Source organism: Solanum verrucosum, unplaced genomic scaffold (assembly GCF_900185275.1).
Source record: "Solanum verrucosum unplaced genomic scaffold, falcon-dt-bn FXZP01000060.1, whole genome shotgun sequence".
In the NCBI taxonomy this organism is placed as follows: Eukaryota; Viridiplantae; Streptophyta; class Magnoliopsida; order Solanales; family Solanaceae; genus Solanum; species Solanum verrucosum.
The window spans coordinates 6,100,661-6,121,006 of NW_026020129.1; the positions used below are offsets into that span (position 1 = coordinate 6,100,661).

Below are 20,346 nucleotides of genomic sequence, written 5' to 3' on the forward strand. Positions count from 1 at the left end.
ACCCAAAGTTATGATAAAGGACAAAATAAACCCAAGAAAAGATACAAGAAATATAAACCCTACTATAATAAGCAGTATAATAAAAAATACTATTTAAGAAAATCTTCAGCCAGGAAACCTTATCTAAATAAAGATAGACATGTTCGAAAATATAGAAATGATAGAAATTATAAAAATAAGCTAGAATGCTTCACGTGTGGAAGTATAGAACATTTAGCAAATGTATGTCCTAAAAGAAATAATAGTAGAACTAGAAATTCTCAATTAATAGAAGATTTTCAAGAAACTTTAATTAATGTAGATGAATACATGTCAGACAATGAAAGCATATATTCTATAGTAAGTGTAGAAATAGAAGAAACAACACGATCTGATGAGTCAGATTCAGCTAATGAAGAATTAATAAATGAGATAGGACTAGAATTTAATAATATAGACTTAGAAGAATTACAAATAAATACAATGATGAATGTTTTACAAGAATGTACCCATGAATTTGAAAGGAATAAAGGAATAGATAGTAACCAATGTATTCTATGTAAATGGTATCCAAGTAGAGAAAAAAGGGCGAAATGTAAGTTTTGCTATGCTGAAGGATGTATCACATGCATAGAAAATCTGTTAAAAATAAAAATAAAAGGACGAGAAAAGATAGACATAAATAATGATACAATAAATTTACGATTAATAACATTAGAAAATAGAATAAACGACCTAGAGCAAAAGGTAATGTCGTTAGAAAAAGGAAAACAAAAACTTGAAGAAAATACAGAATAGGTTCAAAGAACAGAAGAATGGGGGATATACAACACATCTACCCAAGAAGCAGAACTAATGAACATAGAAACTAGAGAAGACCATTATGAAAATTTCATATGTAATGAAGATAAAAAATTCACCACTATTAAAGTTTTAGCTAGACTTAAAATACAAGACGTTGAGTTAGAAACTTTAGTATTAGTAGACACGGGATGTACAGGTAGTATAATAAATAAAAGGATTTTACCCCCAAAATTAATCAGAACATTAGACAAGCCAATTGCAGCGATGCAAATGGATGGAACATACAATACCTACCAACATTATATCGGAAAAACTCAGGTAAGTTTTATTAATACATGTAATGAATTTTATAAACCAATGTATACACTTGACAGGATATGGGTAAGAGATCTAAACATAAATGTAGATTTTGTATTAGGATTAAAATTTATGATACAAAATAACGGGGGAACATTAATTACAAGAGATGGGGTAATATTCTTTAAGCATCTTACTTATACATCGGTACAAACTATTAAATTTGAAACAAAAGGAAGACAAGTTGGTATATCTCCAAGCACTTCTGAAAAGGATAGTTCACATATATGTTGTAAAAACTGCAAAGATAAAAGTCAATGTTGTAAAGATTTAGACCAAACAGAACAATACGAGGAAGAAGAAGAATATGATATAAGAGAAAAAGATTATACTCTAATAGAAGTAGAAAATGAATTCTATAATTTCCAAACCGGAATCAACAGGATAGGTACAATTAGAAATCCTAAAGACCTAGAAAACATAGTAAAAATATTAGACGAAATGGAAATAATAGGAGAAAAGCCTTTAAAATACTGGGAAAATAATAAAGTAGTATGTAAATTAAATATCATAAACCCCGAATACATAATAAAAACAGCTGCCATTGAAGCAACTAATCAAGACTTGGAAGACTTTAGTGTACAAATAAAAGAATTACTAAATTTAGGAGTAATAAGAAGATCTACATCAAAACATAGATCAGCAGCATTTATGGTTAGAAATCATAGTGAAATAGTAAGAGGTAAAGCAAGAATGGTAATTAATTACAAAAGACTTAATGATAATACAAGAACTGATGCATATAAATTACCTGATAAAAATGAATTAATCAATCGAATCCAAGGAAAAAGAATATTTAGTAAATTCAACTGTAAGTCAGGATATTGGCAGGTAAAAATGCATGAAGAAAGTATAGAATGGACAGCATTCACATGCCCGGAAGGACATTTTGAATGGTTAGCCATGCCATTTGGACTAAAAACTGCCCCTCCAATATTTCAAAGAAAAATGGACACTATATTTGGTGACTATAAAAGGTTTGTCTTAGTATATGTAGATGATATCTTAATATTTAGTAAAGATATTAAAGAACATTTAGGACATCTACAGACAGTATTTAGATTATTTGTGAAAAATGGAATAATAGTAAGTAAAAAGAAAATGGAATTATGTAAAAACCATATAAATTTTCTAGGAGTAACATTAGGAGAAGGTAAAATCAAATTACAACCACATATAGCAACAAAAGTTTTAGATATGCCAGATAAATTAGACAATACAAAAGATTTACAAAATTTTTTAGGACTAGTAAATTATGCTAGGAATTTTATTAAAGATTTAGGAAAAATAGCAGGACCACTATACTCTAAAACAGGTAGCAAAGGGCAAAAACATTTTAATATAGAAGACATTAAATTAGTCCAACAAATTAAAGAAAAAGTTAAAAATATTCCAGAATTAAGTATACCACTAGAAACTGATTATTTAATAATTGAAACCGATGGTAGTTTCCAAGGATGGGGAGCTGTGTTAAAAGCTAGACCCAATAAATACAGCGACAAGATAGAAGAAAAAATTTGTGCTTATCAAAGCGGAAAATATAAAGAAAAAGGAAATATGAGCAGCATAGATGCTGAAGTCTTAGCAATAATATATGGTCTTAATAGTTTTAAGTTATATATTTTAAATAAAAATGAAATATTAGTACGAACGGACTGTGAAGCCATAGTTAAATTTCATCAAAAAATAAATCAAAAGGCCAGTAGCAAGAGAAGATGGTTAAATTTTATGGACACTATATCTATATATCCAAATGTTATTTTTGAATATATAAAAGGAAAAGATAATAGTCTAGCGGATCAGTTAAGTAGATTAAATATTAAAATAACTTAAGTATACTTTTTGTTTTCAGCATGAGACCAACCAGTACAATAGACAAAGGCAAAGGAGTAGCCTCAACATCAGACACATACGCTCAGACTGTATTAGGTAATATGAAGTTTAGACCTCAGACATCATCAATAGATATGATAGATCGTATTTACTTCGGTAAGCATAATTTAATCTGTTACCCGAATTCAAATTTATCTTTTAGACAATTGCCAGAATGTGTGTTAGACAAACCTCATAAATGCTTAGCAGACAATTTATGGATGGCATATAATAAAAAGGACAATAAATATTTTATAGCTTCATTAAATGCTTTATGTCAATACTTTACAGACAAAAGTAGAGATAATAAATTTAAATATTATGTGGTAATACATGGTAAGACTAACGGTATTTTTCAAACATGGATAGAAGTAGTAGAATCTATAAATGGAGTTAAAACTCCTCTTTTTAAAGGTTTTAATGATTTTAATGAAGCACTAGACTATGCAAGAGGGATACTTGGTCCAAATTACTATATCTCTCCAGCTCTCAGACAAAATCCCCAAAAAACCCCTCAATACAATATCCAAAAAGACACCGATAAAATAATCTTTTGTGACCATTGTTCTTCCATGACCGAGGCCTTCAAAAGATTAAATGCAAAGGTAGAAGCATTAATCCAAGAAAACACTAAACTAATGGAGCAGATAAAATCACTCAAAGGTAAAGACTCCATTCAAAAGATTGATATCAGTACACAGACCTCAGAAAAGAGTCTTCCATCTCTCGAAAAAATGGATGAGCAGGGTGTGCATTCCCCAACGAATGCAAAAAGATCCACTGTATCGGATAATAATGATACAGCTAGTCCGGTTCAAACGGTAGCCGGTAAAGACACATCAAACCCGTTTATGGCTGTCACTTTGCCAAAAAGTGAAGGTGAAGGTTCTTCATCCAGACGCAGGTTACCCAGATCATTTATTCCGGTAGAGACAACAACAAAAAAGACTATGCTCCATAAAAAGAAAAAGCATGATAAAATAGAGAGCATAATAAAAAAGACTTTAGAACAATTTTTCCAACAGGGACAAGATAAACATGTAATTACTCCACCAAATCCAGATCCAAACGGAGACAGACTAGTACCAGATACAGAACAAAACAGACCTAATATTAGTCCAAGAAATACTAATAATAATATAACCAGATCCAACAGCTCAGGAGAAGAAGACTATCGAGAACATTTATATTATCAGGATGTTCAAAATCCAAATGCAGATGATGATTCAGGAATGAGTTTTGATTCCGAAGCCCTCCACAACCTTGATACATGAAGACAAACTGAAGAAAGAAGAAGGAGAACAAGACAAAACAAGATAATAATTTATAGTAGGAATAAAAGTGAGCCATGTGGGTATGCCCACATTTGTCATGTGAGTGCTTACTTTATCACTATCCTCCAAGGAGGAAAAAACTGATAAGCACGCGTCTGTCTTATTTTGTATGAATATGTTAAAGTCTTGTGAATTATTTTGTGTCAAAGTCTTGTAAAGTAAGAATAATGCATGTGCGATGGGGCCCAATGTGTACCCGGCATGAATTATTCGAGCTAATGTTGGCCAATTTTAGGCCGTTACTTTTTATTCTATTATTTTAGTGCGTCGGCCACGTTTGGCCACAAGGATTCTTCCACGTTTTATGTTAAAACCCCCCTCAACCTCTATATAAAGACACTCCTCTACACTTAAGAAGAAAAAGAAAAAAGAACCAGAAAAATACACAACATATTCCCCTTCCCAATGTTCCGAAAAACCATCTCCCTTACTCAATCCAAAAACTCCTAAAAATCCCTCTTGTAATATCCAGCTTGTAAAAAAGTTTGTTTTAAGTGTGTAAGAGTCAGTCGGGGTTCCCGAAAGGGAAACCTCTCTCAGTCTAAGTCATGTAAGTCTTTATGGTTCCTGTATTTTCCCTAAAAATATATGTAAATTATGTTTGTTTGTTTTAAATTAATGTTAAATATGTAAATATATTGGTAAAACTACCCTTAGTATATGGCTAGACTTTTAACTTCTTAATAACAACGATGGATTAACCTGTAAATTCCTAGGATATTTATAAGGCCTTAAAAAAGTCCGCAACATTCACAGGACATATTATTGGTCGTTTTCCGGGGTGGGGTTAATGAAGAAGTTTTTAAGAATACAGGTTAAAAGGAAGAGATGAACGGGGTAGTAACTTAAAAAAAAAAAAAAAAAAAGTAAAAAAGGGAAAAACAGGACACATATAAGATAAACATGACCAGACACGAGTAAGAGGGAGTACTGAGTAGGATTTACAAAAATCTGATTTTCTGTTATTCTGCTATTTTGCCAATCTCTGCTATATTAAGTTCTGTGTTTGTTTTTATTTTTGCTAAAACCTGTCTGCTATATTAAGTTCTGTGTTTGTTTTTATTTTTGCTAAAACCTGTCTGTATTTTCTGTATTTAAGTCTGTTTAAATTAGCTGTATTTTTTGTATTTTCTGTAATTTTTGTATTTTCTGTATTTTCTGTATTTACTGTATTTACTGTACTTTATATATATAATGAAAAAAAAAAAAAACCCCACCTACCTCATTCTTCTTCTTCTTCAAACCCCTCCACCCCTTTCTCAAAACCCACCCTCCCCTGCTTGTCTCTTCTTCCTCAAACTCCCACCGCATCCTACCCCAACCCCGACCCATCCTCTTTCTCCTTTATCAAACTCTACATCCTATACATTTTTTTGTTAAACAAAAATAGAAAATCACATTCAAGACCCACATAATTTTTTTTATTCTTTACTTTTGAGATTCGATTTTTCTTAAAAAATAATTAGTCGTCTAACTTTAAATGTTACTTATTCTATACATGAATATGCATTAAGAAGTGAAACAAGAAAAGTAACAGAAAATCTAAAAAATTAGCAGTTCGATTTTGCATAAATTTAAAATCGCCATTGTTGATATAAGTTGATAGTTTCACCTAGTTGGGAAAAAAAAAGTACGGTGATTGATATAAGTATTGATGGAAGTACTAGTGAATAATTACAAAGCAATGAAAAATAAAATGAATCAATCAATGTGAAATTTTGAATGTTAAGAAATTGACCCAAATGAAATAATGAAGAGGGTAGGTGAAGAGTGAAAATAATTTTTTTTAAAGATCTGGGAAAGTAAAATAAAGAAAAAATATATTTTTTCAATTATATGACATGTCATCGATGTGGCACTGAGGTATCACTTAGGTTGCGCGCGTGCACTTCACCCATGAATATGAGATTGATATTGTATATGTAAGGTGCTATTAAATTCACTTGCAATAAGATTAGGGGTGTAAATAATTATCTGTAAAGTTAAAGTACTAAAGTAAGTTATGTTGTCAAGTTCAGGGGGGATTTTATGTATTTTCCCAATAAATTAAAATGATGATAAAATGTATTTTTGGCTTAGGGCAGTATTACTTTTGGTGTAATAATTTTATTGACGTTTTTTTGTTTGTTTTCTTCTAATGTTTTTCTTTGGCCCAATAATGAAATTGTTTCCAAATACTATTTGCTCTCTTCCATTTATCTTATTTATTAAAATGATGTAATGTAAATTTGTTATTCTATTTTTATATTTTGATGATTCATTATGTTATTTTTTACTGATAATTATCATTTTAAGTTAATGTTCTCTTATTTTTATTTTCATTTTGTTTCGACCCTTAAAGTGGAATATCCTCTAAGAATTTTTAATTGATATAAATTTTTATTAAAGTTGGAAGTATAATTTGTCGAGGTATTCTAGCTTCGTCTTTTTTTACCTTTTATCATATATTTTTTTAGTTGTGCAATTTCACAAGTGAGAGTCTTTGATATGCACACGTCACACATAAATTTATATAAAATTAAATAAATAGACATGCAACACAACATGATAACTCACCTAAGATACACTCAACAATTAGACATGTGCATGCTACCTAACATTTTGCGTGAAATACTCTAATCACCTAAACATAGAGTTGCTTATCGAATGGTCAGGTGGATATTGATTTTTAAATTTATCAATCCGCTAGCCAATCTATAAGATATTTTGTTAGTTGGGTTACAGATTAATAATTATCAGAAGGTTATTGAGCAGTGTATCGGCTAACCTTTAATTTCTATGATGCCTTTTTTTCCGATGAACATACCTTACAAAAAGAATGACTTTTAAGTAGTAATAAGACCAAATGGATAAATTGATCCTTTATTTTTTAAAGCAAAATAAATAATTATAGAAAAGTAAATAGATTTTCATTGCTCTACAACTTTAGCCTTTAGGAGTTAGGACTAACAAATGAAAATATATAATTACTCTTATATATTATGAAAAATATATTAAATGAGACAATTTACCTAGGATGAAAATGTAAGTACGGTAACTCTTAATGGGTTAACGGTTATACAATAAGCAAACTCAATAATCCACCCCACACCGATAAGCGAAATCCCAATTGTTTATTCGATAACACAATACCAATAAACCAATTTTACAATTGACTTATCGGTTACCATTTGAATCGGAACACCCCTACAATTACATGAGATTCACTCGTCTGATCATAACAAATAACAGTAATCAGGATTCCTTTTTATTTATTTATTTTCAAAATTAGACTTCCCCTTTCATGAAAAGTTGTGACTTTTATAAAAAGTTGTGATTTATATGAAGAGTTGCAACTTTTATGAAAAGTTGCGACTTTTATGAAAGGTTGTGACATTTCTGAAGGATTGTAACTTTTTCAAAGAGTTGTAACATTTCTGATAAGACACAATAAGTATTTGTTCACATTACCTTTTGTTGTCTATACATAGAGGGATTTTCTCTCATTTTAAAACAACGAAAATTCTGAACTTCTTCTTCTTCTTCTTCTTCTTCTTCTACACAATTAAATATTCGTATACTTTACTCATGTTGAGTGGCTCACTGACACCATTGTTTTTGTATCAATACACTGGTGAATAGAATCGTTCCACCCTGAAAGGATCTATTCATTTAAACCTTGGGTACTACAGGGTAATAATTTTCTTAAGGGGACACTGTACATTCAGTGGGCTCAATTTTTTCCTTTCTGTTTCATTCTATTGTTACAGATCCTAGTATGTTTTTTAGAGTCAGTAATTTATGCTTGATATTAATTATTGTTTTTGAGTACATGTTTTAAACTTTGTTGTTTATGTTTCTGCAAAGTTATCGTTATAAGTATTTGTTAGTACAAATTAAATAATACGCGTTAATTGAGTATTCATGCAAGTTTTCTCTACTGAAATTGTTGAAGGTACAATAAAAAAATTTCTTAAAGATCTATGCTACCATCTCTCGAAGACAAAATTCAAATTTGGTATGTCATTGTAAGGACATAAAGACATTAAAAACTTTATCGCATATTAATGTGCGAAGTCAACCAGAAAAAGAAGACAAACATTAATAAACTTTTGACATGGGTTCAAGGATGTATCAGATGACCTATAGAGGAGTATGACTAGACTTGAGCCTCTTTTAATCCCAAAGTCATAAATAACTACACAATAAATTAATTGCTCATATTATATTTGAAGTATGGACATATTCTCAAGTTTACTACAAGTTGAAAATACTTTTCTTGAAGTAATAAATATGTTTATCGACACAACAATTGGAATAGAAGTATAGTTTCAAATTGAACTCCATGGTATGTTGATTTTTAAAAAAAAAACACCTAAATAAACTAAATAATTTTATGTAATATTTTCCCCTTTCAAATATATATAATAAGTTGAATTTGTTATCCAATATAAAACATTTTTCCTTTAATTTTTCATCTTAATAATTACTTATGATACATTTAAATAGGGAACTTTAAAATGATATATGTAAAGTAAAAGGTAGGGCTGAAACTTTCTACATGTTGGAATTGAAATATTTGTTCACTTTTTTCAGCCTTTTAAAAAAATTTTATCCCTTCACCAACGATCATTTATTTATTAGAAAATTTAATATCACAGGTTGATATTCATTTGATTCCCAAAATATCAAATAGTAACACTTCCTGAAAGCAAAATGATAAATTATAAAATCAAATTAAAGATAATATAGTGTTTTAGTCTTAACGACCGATTACGTATTATTATATCAATTTTGTGATAAATTATAAAATCAAATTAAAGATAATTGCTATAGTTTGCATAATTGCGCCCTATAACAAATTTTATGTTTGCTATGGAGCTTTTGATTTGTATAATTCGTTAGATACATCCAATTTTATACAAATTGTTCAGTTTTGTATAAATTCATTTATACATTGTAATTTGTATAATAAGATTTGTACTTGTATAATTATAAGTGCATAGGACTAAAATATATGTATTTGTATTTGTATATACAATTTTCTCTCGCTTTATACAAACACAAACGCATTTTATACATTTGTATATCGAATGGGTAATTGTATACCGAAAATGACTAATTGTATACCGAACCAGATGACAAAAAAATGGGATGTTTGCTGCAAATTACAAATAAAAAACTATGGCTATAACATTTAATTTGAATTAATAATTTGTCATTTCATACAATTTTCCCTATTAAATTTTCGCACGAGGCACGAATAATTTTACTAGTACAATAATAAAAATAATTACTAGGCAAAAAAAAGTATCATATATTTATATAAAAGAGAACCCTAGGCCCGCCTATGTGACGCCACCATAAACCAAAATTCCCTTTCAATTTATTTATTTCCAAAACTAGTCTTCCTCTTTCATGAAAAGTTGTGACTTCTATGAAAAATTGGGACTTTTATGAAGAGTTGCAACTTTTATGAAAAAATATAACTTTTATGAAAGATTGTGACCTTTTCAAAAAATTGTAACTTTTTCAAAGAGTTGTGACATTTCCGATGAGGCACAATAAGGATTTGTTCACACTACTCTTTGTTGTCTATAAATAGAGAAATTTTCTGCCACTATTATTTGTAGGTTTTTTTCCACTCTAGGGTAGTCGAATTCAAATACATTAATTAAGATTTTTATGAAGTTTGTTTCATTCCTCAAAGTTTTCTCCCTCCTCTTTCATGGAGCTTAATCTTTACTATAAGTCATAGTGATTCATGTAACTATGACAATTTCATTTTGCTATTTTGGTGACTTTTATTTAAGGGCCCGTTTGGCCATGTGATATGGTATCATGATATGGAATCATGAGATAAAATTGAAGGTTTGTTTGGACATGCGATATGAAATTTTTGTGTTGTATATTTTCTCATAAACATAAAAATCCCATAAGTTGTAAAACTATTAAAATAGCCTCAATTGTTTATTCAATCTTATCAAATAAACAAAAATTATAAAATCGCATAATAAATTATTACAAAGTTATTTGTTCTTCAGTTAAATAATTGTTTCATCTAACTTTAATTTAATTTTAAAAAATTGAACATAAATTGTACTTGATATGTTCATATCTCTCAACTACTATTACAAATAACCTATAAAGTAGAAAAAAAACATAGATTAGTGAGTAAATATTAACTTAGAAGTTAAATGCACTAAGATAAAAATTAACAAGCATCACTAACTTCTAACCATTTACAAGAAAAATCAATAGTTAAATATTATTGAATAACGAAATTTTAAAAAGTTACCACAAGTTTGAGTCAAAAACACTTCTAATAAAATTTAATCAAAAAAATTATAACTAGTCCACTTGACTAAATATTAATAACTAGTTGATCAAACTTTCCTAAGTCCTCAATCAATTGGACTTGATATCCTTCAGTCATGTGAACGAACATTTTGCAAATACTAAGATTCAGAAAGTGCGGCACCGCCAATGAAAATTGTCTTTTATCAATATTATGCTTAGTCATAAGATTAAGACGTTTTTTCTTATTATGAAAAATCAAAAAAGTATTACTCCTTTTGTTCTCATTTATATTCACCAAATGAATTTCTACTTTATCATTTATATTCACCAAATTTAAAGTGATAATAAATTTTATATTGGTGAGAATAATAAATTTTAAAAAGTAATGATGTGATTATAAATTTTATTTACATATGAAACAAATGGTTAGTAGATATAAATGTGGGGTTGTTTTAACAAAGTATAAACTCATGGATCAATTATTGTATTAAAATATCTCAAATCATGATATGAAATCACATGGTGATTCCATATCATGGTTTTTCGAGAATATGATATCACCTCTCATGATATGAAATCATGAGATGAAATCAGCATAAAATTGCATGTCCAAATGCTGATTTCATCTCACGACACCATATCGTGATATGAGATCGCATGGCCAAACGCCTACTAACTATATTAAAAATTTCAGCAAAGATGATTAAAAATTGATCTTCTCTTTTGTTCCTTTCTACATGTTTCTTCATATAAACAAAGAAATTTGATTTCAATTACAAAGCGACATTACTACTCTTGCACCTCTCAGTCCACAACTCATAACACTGGTGAAATGATTGAATTCATTACATTTGGTTCTTTAGTAAACCAAACTTTTATTTCTGCCACTACTTTTTGTAGGTTTTTTTTGCTATAGGGGAGTTGAATTCAAATACATTAATTAAACTTCTTATGAAGTGTTTTTCATTCCTCAAAGTTTTCTTCCTCCTATTTCATGAAACTTAATCTTTTACTGTAAGTCATATTGATTCATGTATCTTTTGCAACAACTTTTTGTTATTTTGGTGACTTTTTTCTAACTCTGTTAAAAATTCTGTGAGGATGTTTGAAAATTTATCTTCTCTTTTGTCCCTTTTTACAGGTTTCTTCATATACTTTTTGAGAAAATTGCTTGTGGTTTGTGCTATATTTTATAGCACACAACAACAAATATGTGATAACTAATACGGAATCAATGATGAAATTTCTTAAAAGAACCAAAATGATTGCTCTCTTGCTTACCACAATTAATATATTATATTTTGATTGTTTTTTCTTATGTAGAAACATTTTATATGTCATTGCACTCTTCCTAGAATATTAGTATAGAGATAATTAATACACTTTTTTTAACGCAGGTTAACTAATTAGTCATATTTCTTCGTCTCTTCTTTTTGTGCATAATAAGAGATCAAGTTTTCTTGAACCTAACAAATGTCCAAAATACACTATAACAAAAAATAGTTTTTATCGGCAGTAAACATGCACATTAACGAAGGGTGCTATAGCCTTTACCGACATTAGTTAATTCTCATTAGATTCAATGTTGCTATCGACTTTAGGGACATTTATAGAGAGTATCAATTGCCTCTGAAAATACATATTTAGCGACAATTAAACTATTAATTTTCGTTAAAGATCATTTTTGCTTTAGTGACAACTCTTTCTTTTGATAAAGTTTTTTGTTTTTTAGATAAAGAAGTAATAACTTTTTCTTTTGACTTCTTTCAATTAAATTTGTTAACTCTAAACTTGGATACAACCTTTGAAAAATATGTTAAGCAACATGCCTTTTTCTTCTTGATTGTTAAGCAACATGCCTTTTGCTTTAGTGATAACTCTTTCTTTTGATAAAGTTTTTTGTTTTTTTGATAAAGAAGTAATAACTCTTTCTTTTGACTTCTTTCAATTAAATTTGTGAACTCTAAACTTGGATACCACATTTGAAAAATATGTTAAACAACATGCCTTTTTCTTCTTGATTGTTAGGAAAGTAAGGTCGTCTTTATTATTATTTGTGGATATTTGTGAGTTCAAGTGCTCACAAAATCATGCTCTGAGATTTTAATATGCTATGTGTCAAAATTTTGGTTTAGAATATCCAGCTGTGAACAGTTCCATTCAGATGTCACCTATTACTTGATTGATAATTGCATTAATTCTTTGTAACTGCATACTATAACCATAACAATAAATATGGTTCAATTCAAAATAAGGTGGGGCCGGTGATATGAAACCTAAGCAATACTAGTGACTATTTTGAGACAATGAGGAAAAATATTTGTGATGCTAAGAATTTTAGTGTCACTTTAAACATTTACATGATACGGCATACTATAATAAAAAAGAGATTGATGGAGATTTATAAGAAAAGAGCCGAAGGTCCTTTATTTGAATTTAGCTAATTATGGTTTTTTTGTCTCTTCTTTAAATCTGATGTCTGATGTTGTTCTGTATAACTTTTTGGAATTTAGAAAATTTGATTATTGACCAACTATTTTCATGGACATTTTCTTAGACTTCTTTCTTATACTTCAAAATCTCTCTATGACTCATAATTTTTAGATAACAAGAACGAAAATTAAAAAAAATATAGTACTTTAAGATTTCGGAGAACTGCTTTACTTTAAGACAAACTGTTCTTGAAAATATAGTCTATGTATCGAAAATATGAATGTAACCGAATGAACATATGTAAGTTTAATAAAATAGTTCAATCCCGTGCGAAGCGCGCACCTAGTATTTTTAATAAACTAAAAAAACAAATCTGATTTCTAAACCCTAACCCAACCACCCTCCCCCTTTCTTCTCCTAGATTCAGATTCCACCCCCATCCGTCGGCCGTCCCTAAAACTCCAAAATTTCTTCTTCTTTCCCTTTTTAATTTTGAATTTTTACATCAAATTCATTTTTTTCTTCTCGATTTGACCTTTTGGGGTTTTAAATCTAATAGTGTCTGATAGAAAAGAGGCAGGAAAAAATAGAGAAAAAGAACAGCAGCAGCAGTCACCATTTTTTCCGGCGAACAAAACTGTGACAGTTGTTAGAGTAAAGAAAAAAAAAATTAAATATATCTATATAAAATAAAAGTATTTTAAATATTTTTACATTAAAATAAGTAAAAAATTAAAAATAATAAAGTTATGATTTTTAACAATGTGACAGTGTATTATATAAGTCAATCAATTGTAAATAAGTGTCGTCTAGCCGATGGTGTCGGAATTTCATGCCAGGTCAGCTAAAAGTGTATAATAATTATATATGTTAAAGTTGAAAATATGCTGACAAGTTTGTGACTTTAGCCTATAAACTACCCCCTGTTTCACTTCCTTAGCAAAACCAACCACCTCCGCCTCTCTATCTCCGCCTCTCTCACGGCAGGTTTTGTTCAGAAAAAGGTTAGTCTTTTAGTTACTTTTCTTTTATCTCATTGTACACTAGTGTATGTATGTATGTGTGCATTCAATTTTAGTTTTTTAATCAAGAATTGGGAGTTATTTTGATTCTTGATTTTCCGGCAGAATAGGGTATTCGTGAAAGAGTGTTCATTGATGCATGTGATTGTTCTGTTATGGGGATGTTGTTTCTTGGTTGGGTTAGGGGATTTAGTTTCTGGGTTTTTTTTTCTTTTTAATTGTGCTAGTGGTTGTGTATTTTGATCAATAAAAATTGTGTATTTTGCATCAGGGGTTTAGTTATTCTGGAGGATGGATTCAGGGGATGTGTCTCTTCCAAGGAGGAGGACTAGACAGCAATTCTTGAAATATTGGGTTGAGTTAATTGAGAAAAGGAATAGTTTGGGTCGAACTGGTAATCCTACTCAGTCTTCGACTTGTTCGGTGAATATTGTAGAGGATGTGAGTTGTGGGAGGAAAAGAGATAGGGTGGAGGAGAACACAGATTCTGCAGATGGCAAGAGAAAAATGGAAAAATCAGAAGATGGAAGTATGGTAAAGGTGGACAATGGGAGGAGTAACTTCAGCCCAGGAACTTGTGAGTCCATTACGAAACCGCCTTTCATCCACGAAATATCTGATGATGATGGGGAGGAGGAGGGGAAGGAGAATGATGTTTTAATTGGGGAGGCTGCTGCAGGCTCTGCTGTAAATACTGGATCATGTTCAGTATCTTGGTCCAATGTGGGCTCTGTTGGGTTAAAGAGTCCTATGTTGAATGTAGCAGATGAGGTTGTTTCATCCACCTCAAGCATGTGTTGGACCGCAGATAAATCAGAAGAGGTTGTTGTTCCAATTGCATCTTCTGAGTCAGAATCTGAAGCTTCAAGTGATGAGGATAATGATGACTCCGAAGATGAGAATTACCAGGTGAAAGAATCATCAAGTTCTAGTGAATCTGATGATGTAAGAAGTGATAAATCGAAAGATGATGAGGAATCAAAAGATGGTGATACATTGAAAGATGATGATCTGAGTTGTCCAACAGAGCAAGAACACCATGAAGAACGAAACAAGGAGTCAAATGGTGGGGAGCTAGTACCTCAGCTTGCTGTTAAGGGTGAAAAGAACAACAAAGGCCGATCTTATCTTCTTCGGCCGCGCTCACTTCCTAAGTCCAAAAAGAAGAAGTTAAACCATGGAAATTGTAGCAGCCCGATTCTTCTTAGTGAATCCTCATCTGAGGAGGACTGTGATGTTGATGAGTCGGTGCAAAATGTCGTTCAAAAGGATGCTGTTCGAAAGGTTAGAAAGACTCGGAAGAAGATTCTTAAAGATTCTGAATTTCTGAAGTTTGTCGTTGATTCTATAATAAATGTTGATGATCATGATAAACTAACTCCTCCTGAAGAGAAAGAACAAAAGGAACAGGATCCTGTCAAAGAAGCACTTCCTTTAATATTCCGGTTTGAAGACGAGGAACCTCTCCCGCCAGAGAAAGAAGAATGGGAAAAGGGAGTTGATGATCTTTTTGTTGAAATGGACATGTGTATCTTAGAATCACGTATTGGCTTTACAAATCCATCTGATTCACCTATACAAAGTGAAAAAATAAGTGGCTGTCAGATGGGGAACCACCAGCTTGTTCTAGATGAACAAATTGGACTCATCTGTAAAGTTTGTTCCCATGTGCATTTGGAGAGCAAGTACATCTTCCCTCCATTTGTAAGTATACGAGTTTTATCCTGTCAAGCACTTCTCTTTTCAATTAGGAACACAATTTACAAGATCTGTTGTTATTACTTTAATAGATCCCATCTTTATCTTAATGACTGTGTAGTAGTTTTTATTTTATTCTCCTGCAAACCTGCACATATACTAATCTAAATTCATGGCAGCTTTTTCTATAGCTTTGCCAAGCTGGAAGTACTGGTTGTTTTTAGCTGTTAGGATGATTGAGATCTGAAAGCGTGCTTGACATAGTGCATGATAACAATAATGCAGTTGGTTCTATGCCTCAAAGATTCGTAATAAGTTCTTGAATATGTAAACTTTGACAGTTTGCTATGGCCTAATAGTTTCTCTTTCGGTTAAATGGACATGCTAAAAATTTACAGCAATAAATGGAATTAGTTCAGTCAATTAGTTTGTGAGTTTCTTTGTCCATAATTAATACGTATTTATTCTTGATAGTCCATAATTAATATTTATGCTTGATATCCCTAGTTACATGTTCTTTTACCATCCTTTTTCTTGGTAAATAAGTTTTAACTTTATTACCAAATAAAAACAGTTTACAGCTCTAGGAAAAGAAAAACCACAGGACTATACAAACCATAGCCTGGGATAAATTACAACCCCTAAACATAAAGTAAACAGTATGCATCAGTTAAGGATAATAATTTAGTTCACGCAAAATTAGTTTGTAAGATTTGTTAGTTCATAAATTAATATTTACACTTGATAGCCCCAGTTACATGTTCTTTTGCAATTCTTATATTTGATTTTATGAACTCTGCTCTCTAATTTATTTTTTGTTCACTCTTAAATTCTTGAAGGCTGAGAGAACCCGAGGGAGACATGAAAGAAAATATTTTGGAGAGTCGCCATCCCTCTTGGATGTTGATGGCTTCAAATTTTATGATTCTTCTGCCGTTCATGATGCTGCTATTTATGGGGAAGGAACTGTGTGGGATTTAGTTCCCCTTAGTGCCAAAACAACAATGTATCCTCATCAGCGTGAAGGATTTGAGTTCATGTGGAGAAATATTGTTGGAGATATGTATCTTGAGAAGCTGAAAGAGCCTATATCTGGTAATAGGGGAGGATGCATAATCTCACATCCACCTGGCACAGGAAAAACCCGTCTCACTATAGTTTTTCTTCAGGCATTTTTGAAGCAGTTTCCAAAGTGTCGGCCTGTAATCATAGCTCCATCCAATTTGCTTCTTAACTGGGAAGCCGAGTTCCAAAAGTGGGAGGTCGACATTCCCTTCCACAACTTGAACAGCAAAGATTTCTCTTTCCAGGAAGATGAAGCCACTGTTAGTGTCTTCCACTGTTTATCCCGTGCCGGAAAAAACAATCCACACCTTATACGTATGGTGAAGCTGAGATCCTGGGCTAAAAGTAAGAGTGTTTTGGGAATCAGCTATGACTTGTTTAGGATTCTCACGGGAGAAGATGGAGACAGTTATGCCACAGAGATTAGAGAAATACTTCTAAAGTTACCTGGTCTTCTGGTCCTTGAAGAAGGGCACACTGCTCGGAACGATCAAAGCCTTGTGTGGAAAGCTTTGAATAAAATTGAAACAGAGAAGCGCATTCTTTTGTCTGGAACTCCGTTCCAGAATAACATCAAAGAGTTGTACAACACCCTATGCGTAGTTAGTCCAAAATTTGCTGCAGATTTGGAGCATAAATGGGCTTATCTTAGCAGTTCCATTGACAAGAATGTCCGAGCATTGGAAGAGCTTAGGGATATGATTGCACCACTAGTCCATAAATGTAGTGAAAATGTGAAGAAGGTAAGCCTTCCGGGTATAAGGGATATTGTGATACATTTGAAGCCCACACATTTGCAGAAGGAGTTGCTTAAAAGAATTCCAGAGAATCCAGGCTCCTTTTACGAACAAAATATGGTGTCTCTAATCTCTGTTCATCCTTCATTAGTGGCAACGAGGAAGGAGTTCGTTGACTTAGAAAGTCAGCTAAAAGAAAGAGGATGTCGGTTGGATCCAGATAATGGAGTAAAAATGAAATTTGTTGTTGAACTAATCAGACTCTGTGGTGGATTGAAGGAGAGGGTTATAATATTTAGCCAGTTACTTGATCCTCTAAACTTGATCAAGGAGCAACTCAATTCTCTTTTTGGCTGGACTTTAGGCCGAGAGATCCTCTATATGGATGGAAAACTTGATGTAAAGCAGCGGCAGATATCAATAAATTCTCTTAATGACCCTAAGAGTGATGTAAAAGTGCTTCTTGCATCAATAAAAGCCTGTTCAGAAGGAATAAGTCTTATAGGGGCCTCAAGAGTGGTTTTGCTTGACGTTCTCTGGAATCCCTCAGTAGAACAGCAAGCCATCAGTCGAGCCTACAGAAATGGTCAGACTAAATTTGTTCATGTTTACTGTCCAGTGTCATCAAAATGGGAGGTGGACAAGATCGAACAGCAGACAAAAAAAAAATATCATTCAGATGTTATTATGTCTAGGAATAAAGTGAATACTTTCAAGATGGATCCTTCATGTTCTGTGTCAGAGGATACCGTACTAGAATCCATGGTTAAGCATGAGTGCCTCCGTCATATTTTTGAAAAACTATCTCATGCACCACGTGTGGTGCCTCCTACTACATGCTTTAATTCTCGTAACCAACCTTCAAAACTGAGCTGTTAGGTTAGTATGCTTTCTTCTTGTTTGCTGGTACATGAAGCAACCAGACTTGTTTAGTTTATTTTGTTAACTCCCTATCTTTGGAAAATGGCTCAACTACTTTTATCTCTTTTTTATCAGATCGGTTCTTGTCAGATCGGTTGGAGCTTTTTTTGGGTTGTGAAGGACACTTGTTAGGACTTACAGCGGAGCCTAGAAGAATTTTTGCAGTCATCCTTTTATGAGGTGCTTCATGACAGGTACACTACCATGCTATCAGTAAGCATATTTCTGAAGATTCTAAATGATGTATTCACAAGAACTCCTGTATTTATTTCCTCATTACATAATACCGATGAATGATCCCAGGACATTGGAGAACTTCACTAGTAACTAGTGCCCTGCCTTTATCGATAAGCAAACTAGTTAATTTGCCTTACTGTCATAAACTGGAGAACACTCTTAATAAAAAAAATATCAGGAATGCTACGATTTTAGACATGAAAGAACTTTTTTTTTTTAACGATCTTATCTTTTTCTTATTCCTTTCCTTCTGGTTTCAGGCATTTTGGTACAATTCAAGAACGGTAGATTCACGCCTGGTTAATGAAGAATGCTGATAGGAGTTTTCATCACCCACAGGATGTTCTTGTAACATTGTTTTGCCAGACATTTTTTTGTTTCAGAACTGTGAAAAATCTCAGGCTCTTCCATCTGTGTAGCATATTCCTCAACACAATTGTATTTTGGCTTAAGTCTCTTGGTATATATGAGTCCACTTGTAGATAGTAAATTGGCTTGATGCTTATTTATATGTTACTTTGCATTATATTTTATGGTTTTGATAGTTTATTTTCAAAATAATTAAGTGAATACTTTATTTAACAGTGATCACAATGCCTTAACATAAACTTTCAAGTTATTGTAGTTGTGAAGTGCCAAAAGCTTGTGTTCTTTCACATGTAAATGACACACTTGAGTAAACAATTAGTACAGTTTGCAATTTAATCATAGTAAAATAAGGGAAAATAATAAAAGAATAAGAAGGGGGTAAAGTATATGATATGTGTTTGTTAATAATCTTTTAAGTACTTAATTACAGTTAATTTTTTAAACAAAACATATATTGGGGAAGGGGGATTACAAGGTCGAGAATGGAATTATCACTAATAAGGTAAAAATTTAGGTAGCATGTCAACGGGCTACTAAAATTCCCTTAAGCATGATTACTTTAAAAATATTTTTACCTTATTAAATTACTTAACTATAATAAGTTGATATGATTTAATGTTATCTATGTACGTAGTAAATATTCCACCCTTCGATTTTAAAGCTTCATTTTTTTTGCACTTAAAGAGATTTGAATTTTAATAGTTTAGAGTTTTAGACCTTAGTCATTTTAGTGCATTTGTTTACATTAAGATTTAAATACTCTTTTGGTCTGAATAGATCTTAATCATTAATTTTTTTTAATATTACTATGAGGTATTTTGTGTGAATAATTATCACCATCACTCTCTCGATAACCACCATCCATCACTACTAACTACCTTTGTCATCACAACTATCATTACCACTGTCAACCATCACTGACAACTATCATAACTATCAACCACTACTATCAATCGTACACATTCTTCAGTCATCACCATCAACTACTAGCATCAACCAACTTCATCATCATAATCACCAATTCATCACCATCATCACTATCAATAACTATCATCTGTCTTTGATTTAAAAAAAATAAAAACAATCACTACAACACTAACCACCTCCACCATCACAACTGTCACCACCATTACTAGCCATTAATACCCATTTGTTACCACAATCACTACTATAGTCATCTCCTCCACCATCCCAAGTGGACATAAATATTTTATTTTTTTATCAAATAATACTTTCTTT

The 20,346-nt window shown here is 31.5% G+C and overlaps 2 protein-coding genes across 4 annotated transcripts in view; both read left to right on the top strand.

Moving 5' to 3' along the window:
* The window catches only part of LOC125827093 (60S ribosomal protein L37a), a 145,313-nt gene that overhangs the window by 110,751 nt on the left and 14,216 nt on the right, over window positions 1–20,346 (top strand). The window lies entirely within an intron of this gene.
* LOC125827066 (SNF2 domain-containing protein CLASSY 4-like) lies at window positions 14,352–19,202 on the top strand. 2 transcript variants are annotated; one of them, XR_007442965.1, is made up of 4 exons: window positions 14,352–15,784; window positions 16,618–18,459; window positions 18,592–18,695; window positions 19,027–19,202. XR_007442965.1 is itself a non-coding variant. In XM_049506425.1 (2 exons), the coding sequence occupies exons 1-2, from the start codon at window positions 14,372–14,374 to the stop codon at window positions 18,457–18,459; spliced, it is 3,255 nt and encodes a 1,084-aa protein (XP_049362382.1). In that variant the 5' UTR covers window positions 14,352–14,371; the 3' UTR covers window positions 18,460–18,535. The 2 variants fall into 2 exon arrangements, 1 of the variants encoding a protein (XP_049362382.1); XM_049506425.1 differs by lacking the exons at window positions 18,592–18,695; window positions 19,027–19,202 and having other exon boundaries at window positions 16,618–18,535.